This window comes from Hibiscus syriacus, unplaced genomic scaffold, assembly GCF_006381635.1.
Source record: "Hibiscus syriacus cultivar Baekdansim isolate YM2019G1 unplaced genomic scaffold, ASM638163v2 tig00110912_pilon, whole genome shotgun sequence".
Classification (NCBI taxonomy): domain Eukaryota; kingdom Viridiplantae; phylum Streptophyta; class Magnoliopsida; order Malvales; family Malvaceae; genus Hibiscus; species Hibiscus syriacus.
The window spans coordinates 338,836-354,518 of NW_024062911.1; the positions used below are offsets into that span (position 1 = coordinate 338,836).

The following is a 15,683-nucleotide window of genomic DNA, read 5'->3' on the forward strand; positions in this document are numbered from 1 at the left end:
GTAGGGTTTTTCTTCAACCTGACCCTAACCGAAATATATATACCTCCACCCAAACCCGCCTCGACCAAAAATATATATCTTCCAACAGACCCAATTTTTTTTAGAGTATAGATCCTACTCGACCCAATCTGATATAAAATAAAGACCTAATTTAAAATAAAAACTATAGGGAGAAGGGTATTATAGCAATTATCTATAAATTTATTTGAAAAATTACACTATCATTCTCGGGTTGAGTCAGGTCAAAGATTGTTCATCCTCTGACCTCACCCGACCTTCCTCGACCTCACTCCTATATAAAATTCGATCTGATTCAATCTGACTCGAATCTGATTTTTTTAAAAATTTTGACCTTGTTAAATTAAATTAGATCAAAATTTGTTGATTTCAAATTAAATCTTCACCCCCACATACAGTGTCGGATACACTAAGGCCCATATGGGCCAAATGAATCCCATTATTTTAAAAAAGTAGTTAAATTTAGTTTGATGTGTTAAGGAAAAAAATTACAATTTTTGCATACTTATTATTTTAATAAAAAAAATTAAAATTTTAAATTTTATTTTTAAATTTTTGGATCTACCACTGCTCACATACGAATACAAAGGAAATACAGCATTGAATATTTTATTGGACAAAGTCTGGCATGTTCTTTTCTTTTTCCAGTGCAACATCTTATCCTAATTCCATCTTTCCTTCCAAAAAAAAAAATTGATAGGCTCTCGTATGTTAGGTGAGGACAACCGCAACTTCAAATGCTCAATTTTCCTCGACACCATCATCAAACACTGTTTATATTTTTTGATATTTTAATTTTAAAATTAACGATATGTGACTGACCGCTTTCTCAATGTGACGCAATGATTTGTGTTTTTTTGAAGTGAGACCCATGCGACATATGAGCCCACATTCCAGACCCTAAAAGTCAGCACTACGCTATGATCAAATCAATTTTGTTTGGGTAAATAACACAATTAATCCCCTGATTGTAAAGTATTATGTTGTAGAGTACTCTTACTATTAAAAGTTATAAAATAATTATTTGACTATAGGTTGTTGGTTTGTTGAGTTCTTCAACTATTAAAAATTACAAAAATATTGCTCAACTATTTGTATGTCCTAAATTCATCCTTTTTTGTTAAAAAAAGTTGTTCAGCTGAACATTAACCTATTGATTGAGATATGATAAAATCTGATCTCATAATTGCTTGAGTTGTATTTTGTGGATCGACTCTCCATTTACATTATATTGTCGAGCCATTGCTTGGAATATTATGTTAGTGAGTCAATGCTCGAAAGCAACAACAGTGTTAGTAGGAATCATTAAAATATAATTTTATCGTATCTCATTAGCATGTTAAGGTCTAGCTCAGACAACCGTCTTTTTTTTAACGAAAAATAATGAGTTTGAAACATATGAATAGTTGAGTGACCATTTTGTAACTTTTAACAATTGTGAGACTCAACAAAATAATACCCTATAGTCGATATATCATTTTCTAATTTTAATAGTTGAAAGAGCACCTTATAGTCGGCACCATACCATTTGTATACTTTTTCCTTTTTTTTCTATTTTCCAAATAGTTGACGAATTTGGGTAAGACCACAATCCCCTCTGGAAATGATTACAAGTAGAAAAAATAGAAGATATACCTAATCGATGGCATGGTTATTAAGTAAAGTGTATAAATGACATGACAATGCCACCCCATCTCATATCTCACCCTTATTAATGCAAATACATATGTATATATAGTCAACATATACCTAATCAAGAGAGAACTTGAGCAATGAACAAAGTCATGTTATTGTATGATGATCATGACATGTATTATACCGACAGATGGCATAAGGGATGATCTGATGAAGATGGCGATGACGATTACTTGGTCAAGCTCCATAGATCATTATCGTTGCAGTAGAGCTGTGAGTTTTGATTTGATCTCTGCAAATTTAAATGCGATAATTGAATACCATCATCGTGACAAAGACTGTAAACCGCATTAGGGTCACTATAACATGATAATACTTGCTTGCTTGTCTCTACTTCAACACTTAGCTGGGATGCTACCAGTTGGTCCAGTGTGACCCACTCATTATTACTACCACCATCACCGCTACAACCACCACCGGGTTCGGTTTCGGTCATAATATCATCCATTGACTGGTAACAGAGAGAAGGGAGAGTTGGGCTTTCTAGCCTGGGGAGATGCATGAACCCATCGCTCATTCCTACGTTGTTTGGAACAAACATTAAAGGATTACTTTTGTTGGTCGATGAATCGGTCTCCATCTTACATGTCCGTCCCATGTAATGAAGAATTTGGTCCAGAACACCATCGTTGCCTCCTGAGCAAACCATATGTGTCTGACAAGTGGAAGATGAACTTTTTGGACTCTCTAGCGCTTTCAGATAATTCTTCTTTCTGAATACACGGCAAACCACCCATCCATCCTCACCCACGGACTCTCCAATGGGAGCCTGTACACGTCCATATTTGTACCAATTGCTTGATTAAGATGAATATAATCCAATATTTTACTATACTATTCTATATATGCATACATATACAGATCCATTAATAGATATTCATGTTATTATATCTTATGTGAGTTCAAATCTCAACCTTTGTCTTGGAAATGTAATACCTCTCTACTTAATTAAATTTATATACATTAATAGGGACGAATACAAGATTTTATATTAGCATAGACAAACTTATAAAATTTTAGGTTGCGAAAACATATTATCAATAGAAAATACACATAAAAAGACTAAAATATAGAAGAATTTAAAAATTTTAGGAGGCGATGGCCCCACCACCCCGGTCCATCCTATATACATACATACAATATAGATTAAGGTTATTTGTATCATACCTCCTCAAACTATGAGGTTATATTCTAACTTGGCCCTCAAAATTTCACTATGTTCTAATTAAATCTTTAAACTAAAATATCATTCCAGTCAAATCTTTCCATTAAATATCAACTTGAAAATCAAAAATGTTTCAAAATAATTTTAACGTCAAAGATGGTTGTTAAACTTATGCAAGTCTTGATTGGAGCTATACTTTTAAGGATTCAAGAGAAAAAAATTAAAGTTTAAAGATGATTTAGAAATGTAAAAAAAAGAAGATCAATTTTGAATTTGATTAATAATTTGAGGGCATCTAATACAATTAGTCCTATAGACTATAGAAAAAAAAAGTCAAAAGAGGGTTACTTACATTAGACTCATTGGAAGTGTTATCGTCAAGCCTATACTCGTGCATGATCCAGTCAGATTTTTGACCGTGTGGAGCTCTTCCTTTATAAAAAACCAACGTCTTCCTCAACCCAATTCTTTTAAAACCACTATATATGATCTTGTCACGGCCAGTCGCTTTCCAGAATCCGGCAGCCGTGGCACGATTCGTTCGGGTTCCGGTCGGGTATTTCTTATCCTTATGGCTGAAGAAGTACCAATCATTTTGAGGGGTGGATCCTATTCTACACTTCTCTGCATATCCCACAAAGTAAAACAAGAATTTTTATTAATAAAAAATAATTAAACTCAAATGAAAAAAAAAATGTTTTTACCTTGAATATCCCATGGCTCAAGCTTATTGAGATCAACTTCCTGGATAACATCAAGGTCTATCTTTTCAAAAGCGACTTTCTTTCTGAGATAATAGTGAAGAAGCTCTTCTTCAGTAGGATGAAACCTAAAGCCAGGAGGGACCTGAGACTGACCATTTATGGATAGATTCATGTCTATTTCTAATCTCTTAGAAATTAAAGCTGGAGAGCTTAGAGAGGGAGAAGAGAATAACATAAAGAGAAAACGAAGGGGAAAGAGAAGGGTGCGTTAAGGGTAATGCAGTCATGGTAATTTATAATGGTGGTAGGGCATCGTATACTCCAAATATGCATGAAAAGTTTTGGTATCATCTGGCCATTGAGCCTGAGGTTTTATGCCTTTGATAAGACCCAACCACCTAAAAACTAAACCACCGTACGTGGAACAAGGAAATAATACAAAATAAACATTTAATATTTAATGCACCCATAGTCTTAAAGTTTTGCAAGATCAATAATAAAATAAATACAAGTTTTAATGGACTGACCAAGTACTGTTGAATGAATTAAAAATAAGATTTAATATAAAGATAATTGTTTAAAATTTACTTATTTCGTCTACATATCTAAATTATTTTTCGATCAATTTAAATATCTTAATTTACAAATCTTATCAATTTTAGTGTCACGACTATAATAGTTGTTAAAAGAGTCTGTTAAATGACATTGCATTTATATAATTTTGAAAAATTTTATTTATTTAAAATAAAATATTATATTTTTAAAAATATTATTTGAAAAAAAAACGGCACAATCCCCCAACCCGTGTCATCCCTGCCAAACTCCCACCCCCAACCCCAACCACCTGCGTTCTGCTTGCCATTTTCCCAATTTGCCGAGCAGCCAAGCCAATAGGTAGCCAAACACCGACTGTCATAGTAATGGCCCACCGTAGGAATTTAGGAGATTTTTAGTGTCACACACCAAATTAGGTCTTAAATTTTTTCTTAAAATTAATTATGGGGATTAAATTAAAATTTTAATTAAATTCGAGGACCAAGGTGAATTTTTAATCAAAATTCAAATTCAAATTCAAATTCAAATTCAAATTCATAAAGTATCAAAAGTTTGAGGACCTAAGATGTAATTATACCAATTTTTCGAATATGTTGGTTTTAAAAACCCAAAACCCTGAAATATTCCATTTTTGGAAAGTTTAAACGTCGTTCTCTCTTACCTTTTCTTTTTTAGGAAACAAACTTCAAAAGATGTTTCGTCGTCGATCGTAGCTTCGTTTGCTACACCTCTCATATCATTGTGATCCTTGTGTCGTCTCGAGCCCTCTAATGTCTGTTTTATCTCCATTGCCGCTGATGTGTGAAAGGGTGAGGAAGGAAAAGTTTCCGATGTTGCGAAATTGAACTCTCCGTCGTTCATCGTTATGAACCGAGCTTGGTAGTTGTGTTTCTCCCGATCGAGGGTTGACTAGTTCTGGTGCTTCCCGTCTGACAGATTCGCATGATTCATATACTTCAAGAGTTACTAGTAGGTTTCCGTAAATTATTTAAATAGAGGTTATTATTTTTCATATTAGGATTATGATATAGTTTTTTCGATTCGTATGATCTACCTCTGCCGTTGATCATGATAGGCAGACCTAGTAATAGGCTACCCGTTCAGACTACTTAGACCGATACAGGTGTGTTTCCATATGGTGTTACATTACTGTTTTGAACTACCTATCCGAATTGTTTTAGAATTCTGATGATACTGAATATTTTTACGACATGATATCTAATTTTCTTAATACCGTTGATTTGATATATGATTTACCATATATTTCTGATATGATATCTGGTTATTGTATTTTTTTGTTTGATTTCTGAATATGAAATATTTTCATGTTTTAATGTATTAAACTATCATTTTCACTCGAATAGATACATGTTTATTACTGTCATGGGGGTATTATAGGATGAAGTATCTTAGGTCTAGTTTATGACTTGTAAGACCTTACCGCAAGCTCATCTGCTTTGTGCACAGGGTAAGTCCTTACCACAGGTCATTATGCTATACGTATAAAGTCCTTACCGGGAGGACATGTGGGTGTATGGTTTAGGGGAACCTACACATTCTGATGATCAGATGGGGGTAGTGTTCATGTTTTCAAAACATGTTTGATGAACTGATTTTTATTCGAAGTATTTTATCTGTATGTTTTTATACACTGCAAGGAGCACACTGCGCTTTTAGCTCACTTTTTAAATTTTTAACATTTTCAGATAGTAGCACACAATAGACTAGTAGACTTGCCATCAGGAGGACCGACCACTCCTCATCTTTATACCAATGTATATCTCTATATGCCATTTTTGTTATACTTTGGTGGCACATGTTTTTGCTATTGTTTTGATATATATGTATTACCAATATTTTGTTCTGTATATGTTTTATACGGTTTTTCCTATATATATATATATATATATATATATATATATATATATATATATATATATATATATATATATGTTTACCTATAAACCTTACAGATGATTAGTTTCATATTATATTGTTATATGGATTTCAACTATATTTTAAATATGCAAAGAACTTCTGAATACAATATGTGACCGCCTAAATTCGATCGTAACGTTCAGACTGGGTCTAGGGGCTTACATTTAGGGATTTGAATGTTTTAGATTTTAGGGATTTAGGTTTAGGAATTTAGGGGAGTGGGACGACGACTGATCACTGAGTAGCCGGTGACCACTGGGGTAGCTGTTCATCGACAACTGGCGATGACCATGGCAGTAACCATGGCTGGCGTTTGGATTTTGGAATTAAGATTTTTAATGTATTGAGGTTTTTTAGATTAAGAAAATTTTTATTTTTTTAATTATAAGTTTTAAGTTTTTTATTTTAAATAAAAATTTTAAACTTCTATAAACGTGACATGTGGTAGCTAACGAAAATTTTTAACAGTCGTTACGATTGAGACACTTAAAATGAGAATGTTTGTAACATTAAGCACATAGATTGGCGGAAAAATAGTTTAGGCACCTAAATGGAAAAAGAATATAGTTTGAGCACTTATTTTTACATTAAGCCTAAAAATAAATATAAATAATTTTATTCATGATGAAATATAACAAGTTTATTATAGTTTAGAGTGATTACAAGGTAGTATCTGATCAGGATCTTTCTTAATCATTGACAATGCACACACATTTTGCAGACAAAAGTGCTTGAAATCATTACTTCTAGAAAGTACAAAGTAGAAATTTTTTAAGGGGCGTGACCGCACTCCCAACACCCTTTTATTCATCCATGGTAGTTAATAGGAGTATACATTCTTTATCACATTTGATTTTTCCTTTTAAAAGACCCAAATCTAAACTCATTCATACATATAAAATATGTTGCTCGAACTTATGAAATCAAGGGAGAACAAAATTCTATTAACCATTGGGATCACTCCAATAGTTCTCTTCAAAAAAAATTAAATTTATCGCTAATACAAGTTTCTAAATTAAAGTCCTTTTTAAAATGCTTAGAAGTTGCATAAATATGTGATAATAAATTTGCATTTGAAATATTAACGGCACATAAAATTATTAAGTGTAAATAACAAGTATGACCACTTAACTATTATCCCTTTTCATTTTGACCATCAATTTTGAAATTATGACTAAATTGATAAAATATTTAAATATTGAGGACCAATTGTGTAATTATACTATTTTTAGCAGTCACATCAGCTCCTCTATTAAATATTATTGGTTGGTGGTTTGATTGGAACACTTAAATAATTAAGTGATTTGACTGACAAAATTCAAAATTAGTGGTCAAAATGTAAAAAGTCAATATTTAAGTGGTGATACGAATAGCTTACCCAATTATTAATTATAGAACGAGGATATATTCTGATATTTGAATTTGATTTCAAGTTGTAGTTTACTTAAACTTTTTAAGTCCAATAAATACATAATTTGGCTTTAAAGTTCATTTTAGAACTTAATTTTTGTCTCCCATTAGGTATTTGAATTTGACTTGTTGGTTTAAATTGATACCTAAACTTCATTTCTTCTTTCAAATTGGTACTTACAATAATTTTTTATAAAATAATTTGAGCCTAACAGTACAGTTTAGGTACCTAATTTGAGAAAAAAAATTAGATACAAAATTAAACTTTGAGACTAAATTTAATTTCCCAATTGGACAAAAAAAATTACTTGCCAAATTACACCTTGAAGTCAACTTCAAGTATAAAAAATATATATTTATCCAATTAAAAGTAAACTGTATGATTCGAAATCTTGGTTTCGGGATTCTTTTTAAAATGAGTAGAAGTTATAAAATTTTCTAAATCAGATCTAATTTCTAAAAGTTTTTAATTTTAATAAGTAATAATAGATCAAAATTTCACAATTATATATATGGGTTTTTTTTTCAAGCGAATATATTCTCATGTCGTACTTTTAATCTTAACCATATATTTTCAATCATCCAACAGTCATAAATCTGTGTAAAACTAAAACAGTTTTACATTGTGTAATAGGATCCTATCCCTATATATATAATGCAACTATTAACCCGAAATAAGAGTTAATCATATCACACGTTCTCAAAGCATGACTCTTATTTTAAATTGATTCTTAAATTTTTAAATATTCCAATTTCATCCTTTAACTGTGACTATCATTTTGAATTAGTCCTCAAACTTTTAAAAATTTTAATTTAATCCCCAAACTATGACCTTCAATCTAAATTGATCCCCAAACTTTTTGAGCATCCCAATTTCATCCCAAACTATACATATATACTAATCACAACCTTGTTAATAAAATCGTTAGGTCAAGTTATTTTATTATATGTTTGGATAAAAACAAAATTTTACGTTAAATTATGGTTGAAATTAATTACATATTTGGATGAATTTTGGGATGAGATTGGAATATTCAAAAGTTTGGGGACTAATATTGAAAGGGGTCATAGTTGAGGGATGAAATTAGAATGTTCAAAATTTTAAGGACTAATATTGAAAGGGGTTGAAGTTCGCGTTGCGATTTATTACAAGTTCGTTGCGATAGTCGAAGTTCGCGTTGCAATTTATTCCAAGTTCGTTGCGATAGTCCAAGTTTGCGTTGCGATTTATTCCAAATTCGTTGCGATAGTCCAAAATCGCAACGACTGGCGGTATTGCATTTGTTTCTTAAGAATTTTCTCTAAAAAGATAATATTCGCGCGGACGTGTCAAAGACACGTATTACCACGACCACGACCCGAGACGAGACGAGACGAGACGGGCGGCGGCGGTGCGCGAGAGTCCCCCTTTGTTCTCTATCACTCAACAATGAAGTGGGAAAGCCAAGCCTTAAATACCATTCCCAATAGTGTTTCCAATACTATATGGGATTGAGCATTACCAACACTTGTTTCCAATACTATGTAATTATTCAGGAAACAATTAACAATCATGCACCTTAAAACAACTGAATCACCAACCAACTGCATTAGTATTATACGATTAAATATGTCATAATTAAAAGTCAATCTACAATCAATCGCGATTATTGCAATTTTAAGCAAAACATTCAAAAAAATTGCATCACTCGCGAGAATAAAAAAAATTGTTATCATGCAATTACAATCAATTGAAAATAAATTAGAATTGCATGAAAACTAAACGAACCACAAATACTTTTCATACAAATACTAAAGTCATTAACTATAATTCACAAATAATATCACTATTTAAGGCTCAATCCCACATAGTATTGGGAACAAGTGTTGGTAATGCTCAATCCCACATAGTATTGGAAATACTATTGGGAATGGTATTTAAGGCTTGGCTTTCCCACTTCCTTGTTGAGTGATAGAGAACAAGGGGGACTCTCGCGCGCCGCCGTCTGTCTCGTCTCGGGTCGTGGTCGTGGTCGTGGTCGTGGTAATACGTGTCTTCGACACGTCCCGCGCGAATACTATCTTTTTAGAGAAATTCTTAAGAGACAAATGCAATACCACCAGTCGTTGCGATTTTGGACTATCGGAACGAATTTGGAATAAATTGCAACGCGAACTTCGACTATCACAACGAACTTGGAATAAATTGCAACACGAACTTCGACTATCGCAACGAACTTGGAATAAATCACAACGCGAACTTGGACTATCGCAACGAACTTGGACTATCGCAACGCGAACTTGGACTATCGCAACGCGAACTTGGACTATCGCAACGAATTTGGAAAATCGCATTGCGATAGTCGATGTTCGCGTTGCGATAATCGATGTTCGCGTTACGAATCTGGAAACTGATTTGCGATACCGGAGATCGCGTTGCGAATTATCGATCGCATTGTGATTTAGTTGGTCATTTTGGCAAATCCAAAAAAAGTTGGTTAAAATCGTATATTATAATACATTTTTGGTCACTGAAGTTATTTTATTTTTTTAAAAAAGAACGTATAGGGAATGTCGGCCCCAATATTGGTGGCAAAAGAAGATACGTTAGACCTTAATATATCTAATTGAAAGCCACCTCTTATAAAGAAAAAAATACTTGTAATATATTCATTTATCAAAATTAGGTATATGAGACGAATTAATTTGAATTAATCAAGATAAAGAGGGGAATTACTTTTTTTAATTAATCTAGGATAAATACAAAGGCAATATCGGTTCAAAGATAACTCTCAACTATATGATATTTATCGTGGATATCCTTAACATTCTTGATAGTTAAACCTAAATTTCAAAAAATAATAGTAATTATTTTACTATTAAAATCACTTGATTCTAATAAGAGAAAAGGTAATTAAAAAAAACCAGCTGTCTTTTTATCCCTAAAGCCTTAAAACAATCTCTCTCCTTTCACTTTGTTTTTAATATATAATAGAAAATACATAGAACTCGTTTTACTTGTGCAACTACCTCTAACTCAATGTCCAAAAAAAATTATGGCTGTGAACCACTGAGCTTTCACGGTTTCACGATCCCCAAGATTCACGGTTAGATATATATTGTCACAATGAACATAGGATTTTAGGTTAAAAAGGTAATTTTATAAAATTTAAAACCGATGAATTTATTAAACTTAGGATGTCAATTTATAAATTATAGGAAGTAAAAATAGATTGTCAATAAAAAATATATAAAAAAATTAAATTTTTAAGAGGGATGACCCTCGATCCATCACATCTTGCCATAGAGCTGGTGTTGGACTACCAGTTGCAATATTTTCTTTACTTTTGAGAACTTTTAGTGTTTTTATACTTCAAAATGGTAATAAAGAAAAGATTTAATGATATCTGATATCTCAAACTTTTTTAGAAAATAGATGTGATCAATGAATTCTTTTTATATTTAATGTGAATTTTAATCTAAGAAAAAATAATTTAAGATTTTGAGTAATAAAACTAAACATTAACCGTTACTATACTAACATGACAATTTAAATCAATGACACGACGGGTTATGATGCTGACATAATAAACAATAGTGGATGATGACACGGTAACCTACAGTGAGTGATGACATAATAGAGGGGATAAATTGGTGTTTTTGGTTGATCTTGATGGTCAAATTGATTTTTTTAATTTTAAGGGTTTATTTAATTTTAAAAAAATAAAATTATTTTTAAAAAGTTCGAGTTTGAGAGTCAAATTGATCAACATTGTAACGCTTGACGTTTGGTTCCGTTGGTTAAAGATATAAAGTGTTTTCTTTTTCTTCGTTTAAGGATTATATCGAGTATAAAAAAAAGTTCAAGGTTCACATTATTATTATTATTGAAATTTTTTTAAAGTCTCGTACACTATTAAGTCAAAAGAATCTATTTTAACTCAAAAAATTATTATTATTATTTTTAATCTCGGTTCTAATATAATTTCTGACTTCACCACATGAACTACAGTCAGAGAATTACGCCAACCCAACTTCTTCAATGGCGCCCAAAGTACTATCTGTGAAGACATGAATGGACTGATGGAGACAAGTGGGAATAATCACCCAGAAAATTTAAAAACTATTATATAAGTTTGTTACCTCTTAAAATTTAAAAATTTATTCTTCTAATATAAAATTTTAGATATATTGGTTTCCCTTGATTTTACGGTTCAACTGCTGAATCATTCTTTTGTTTTTCAAAATCTTATAGAACATACATACATATATTTTGTAAATTTTCACCGACTGATGAAATGAATTCTTTTATATCGAAGATGAAACTGGCTCATCAGTTCCCAACATTAATCAATTTACATTATATGATTTTAGTTGGGGGGTACAATCTCTATTTGAATTTTTGTGTAAAGAAATAGGTAGCCTTGCTTATTAAGAATAAAGTGTAAAACTGATGATTTCTTTTGTTTTCGGTCTATTTTATTTTATTTATTAGTTTTTAAAAAGTTACGTTTTGATCAATTTTATTTTAATCTGTGAGTCGTAAACTTTCATTAATTTGATAACATGACATGTGTTTAAATTATATGATTGTCTAGGAGATGATATAACACCTCAAACAATTGTATGATAAAGAAAGTAACTTGTAATATGATGGAACATTACATGTACATTCGTCATTATCGTGGTTACCTTATTACACTATATATGCCGGAAAAAGCTAAAATCCAACATAAATACAATGATCCAATGCAATAAGAAAGGGAAAAAAAACTTGTAATATGATATATCGGTGTTACATATGCTTGCATATTCACTAATAGAAAACATAGAAGAAGAAAAAAATCAACACCAACGCCCTAAAAGCTGTCCATTTCACCTATATCGATCAAGCAAAAAACAAAGCTCTTTATTTTATTTGTATGGAAAGAAAATTAAGAGCCCTTTAAAGAATACTGGGAATATATATATATATATAATCGTATTGATTCTACCGATAGATTTTGATAAATTGTATATTGTTATAAATAGCATTTACTGAAGTGGATGTTCATTCCACTAAAATTTCAGTTCAATGTATAAATAACGGTTAAATATTTAATATGGTTTTAATAACCTATGATTTTGGAGACTATAAAAGGATGCATGTACAAGCTTATAATATATGCCAAATAAAAGAATATAATCCACTCTCACATTATGTTTTATACTTGTGTACAATTTCATAACACGTTATTAGCACGAGCGCTCTAATTAGTAGAACAATCTTGTGTTTTTTTTGTTTGGCCTAAATCAAGACGAAAGTTTTCAAATCAATTCAAAGACACTACGTAATAGTTCCTCCATGGTTAACCCATCTTCCAAATTTGGCTTCGCGGTGTTATCATTGATCCTCTCTGACCTCCAAATTTCGTAGGTTGGCGTGAATGATGGCTCTATCATCTTGAAGTTCATAAAACAGAGCTTTTACTAGGCAGTGTAAATCTTTGATATTCGATCTCAGTAACTTGGGGTAGAGAAAAAACACTCTGCCTCATTCAACCCATAAGTAGATGGTATGAATTGTCGGGTATTGAACTGTAGAAGTACTATCAAGGGAGTATAACCAACTGCTCCCCACAGTCAATGAAACATAACAAAGTTATCATTGCCACATATGTACAATATGTCTTCTTTGGGCAACCAATACACTGTCCAAACTATCTCGGTGTCTTTCATATTTCGGAGGGCCTCAACCAAATCTTTTTTTTTTTTTTGCGATGTTCTGGGATTTAGAACTTGTCGAGGAAATCCACTAGAGGAGAGAAATCTGATTGATGCTTTGAGCCCAACTGTTTTAAACTATCCAGGAATGACTCCACTACCATACCAGCAACAACGATGCACAACCGGTAAACTGACCTCCCCCTGATTGCCTACACTAGTTTAAGGACATAAAACTTTCTGCTAGGATGGTCGGTGTGGGATTCGTATTTCTAGCAATGACTTTGACAAAATCAATTACGCCAATGTCGAAATGATCTTCCTTTCTCGGGAAAACCACCAAGCCATACACTACTAGCACAAAGTGATCTTTTTTCTTCTTGGAAGGCGTTTGCTCGTAAATCAAACTTTTCAGCTGAGCCCAAGAGATCCCATCATCCTGAATATACTCTTTAACCTATTCTTTAGTCTTTCCCGTCAGAGTAACCATCTTGGTTGTGAACCCCTTTTTGTTGGATCGCCTTGGTGTAAAGTGAGTGCCTTTTGACATTTGGTATGTTCAGTAAAGCAATATATTCTTCAAGGGTACGGGTCATGCCTACTTTTCCAAAAGGGAAGCAACGGTAAGCGGGATTCTAGCATTCAACCAAAGTTTGAACCACTACTGCATCTATCGGTACCCTCAGTAACTCGACTATATCATCGTATACTTCTCTGAACAACATCTTCTCAGTCTCATCCCAACTAGCCCATATTCTTGATAACTCAGACCAATGTGCTTGCTTGGCACTGATAATAACCTTCTATGGAAACACATATTCTTCACTAACTGTAATATTGTCCCCAAAATTGTTTAAAAACAAAACGTCCCCAACGAAGTCACCAAGCTATCGACACCATTTTTTGCCTGGGCGGGGAAAGAACAGTACCACTTAGGGGGTTTTCTTTGAAAAGAATTTTGAAATGTGATGAGTCATCACCAATCATTTAAGGTGCGATTGGGACACCATAAATACCGGGCAATTTTAATAAAACATTTTATTTTTATCAAAATACAAAGTTTTAAGGTCTGTGAAAATCCAAAAAATTAGGTTCAGGAGTAAGTTACGTGTGGGGAAGGACTAACACCCCCACAAGCGCCCAAAAATTGGTACCTTGTTGATTACCCTATATTTAGAATTGGAAATTTTGAGTTTGAACTTTATTTAATTTAAAATTCATTACGGATGTAAAGTTAAAAAGGGTATTCGTTTATTAAGGCTGATAACATTCACCCCAAGATGAATGTGAGAGATCAACTATTGTGCCCAATACCGAATATTGCCTCGATATTTTAGAAATCATGATGCGATTTTGTAAAGGATGTCGACCTATTTCGGGAATCACCAGTAGTCACCCCCTGAGCTACTTACGGGAGATAACCATTAATTCCCTAATAAGTGAACATTACCTTAGGTTTTAAAAATAAAATGCAATCAAACAAATTTGTATTCGCCCTAATTAACTAGGGGTAATTTAAGGATCTCTCTATCCTAATGTGTCAAATTATGAGAATTAAAGAACCTAAAGGCACAAACCTAGAAATGTAGGTTCTAATATTAATCATCTTTGATTTTTAATCAATTATTGAATCAAATAACCGAGATGGTCCCTTGAGCATTTAGGTGAGTGCGACCTAAATTATTCCCTAAATTATGAGGACTATATTGGAATCTAGCTAAAAGTGGAGGCTCTATTTAACCTATTTGATTATGTCAATCTTAAAGTTCTAATTGAAGTCCATGGACCAAAGGGTCAAAGATATAAAAAAAACGAGTTCTAAAAGACTAGAAGTTTAAGGACCTAAATCAATAACTCCTAAAGTTTGTGGACTAATTAATAAACCAAAGTCCTAAGTATTATCTAAATTTACCCATTAAAAAATGGAATTAAACTAAAAGTATTTTTTAGAAAATATCGATGATTAACAAGTTTTAAAAAGTCGAGCAATCAATTTGAGTAATCATACATCTTATGCGAAAATTCGACTTAAATTGCTCCCTAATTAATAAATAGGGTGTCGTCCTAATTTCTAATTCCGATTTGAATTGTTAACCTAATCTAAGAGCGAAATCCAAAAGGCTAAAACTATGTAAAATCGAATCACTTAATAAACCTAATTAAATAAATAAATAACATAAATAGCAACATAAAAAATAAAAATTAAATAAATATAAATACAGGGATCAAATTGCATGAATATCAATTAACAAGCTAAAATATATATAAATTAGACATATGATAAGGGCTAAATTAAAATAAATTAAAATTTAATGGCTAAATCTAAACAAAATAAAAAAGTTTAGGGACTAAAATGCAAAAATACGTGAAAGTTACAGGACTAAAATAATTATCCATTTTATTTAAGCCTAAAATAACCTATAAACCAAAATGGAAAAAATAAAAAATTAGTCCACATGAATTAAAACAAAATTTAAAAAGTCACTACACATGACCAAAACGTAAAAGCACGCTAA

The 15,683-nt window shown here is 32.1% G+C and overlaps 1 protein-coding gene across 1 annotated transcript; it reads right to left on the reverse strand.

Moving 5' to 3' along the window:
- Positions 1 to 1,665: 1,665 nt before the first annotated feature.
- Positions 1,666 to 3,820, reverse strand: LOC120146354 (NAC domain-containing protein 43-like). Its single transcript, XM_039159942.1, has 3 exons — positions 3,583 to 3,820; positions 3,231 to 3,502; positions 1,666 to 2,482 (listed from the first exon to the last, which is right to left on the reverse strand). Exons 1-3 carry the CDS (start codon positions 3,815 to 3,817, stop codon positions 1,883 to 1,885), a joined length of 1,107 nt encoding a protein of 368 aa, XP_039015873.1. The 5' UTR covers positions 3,818 to 3,820; the 3' UTR covers positions 1,666 to 1,882.
- Between the last annotated feature and the right edge of the window lie 11,863 nt (positions 3,821 to 15,683).

What these genes read in the sequence shown, in the direction of transcription:
- LOC120146354 (XM_039159942.1), bottom strand. Translation starts at nt 3,817, where the DNA reads ATGTTATTCTCTTCTCCCTCTCTAAGCTCTCCAGCTTTAATTTCTAAG. An exon ending in TGAGCCATGGGATATTCAAG is followed by an intron (nt 3,503 to 3,582) that starts GTAAAAACATTT and finishes TGGGATATGCAG; the next exon opens with AGAAGTGTAGAATAGGATCC. An exon ending in ACACTTCCAATGAGTCTAAT is followed by an intron (nt 2,483 to 3,230) that starts GTAAGTAACCCT and finishes GGACGTGTACAG; the next exon opens with GCTCCCATTGGAGAGTCCGT.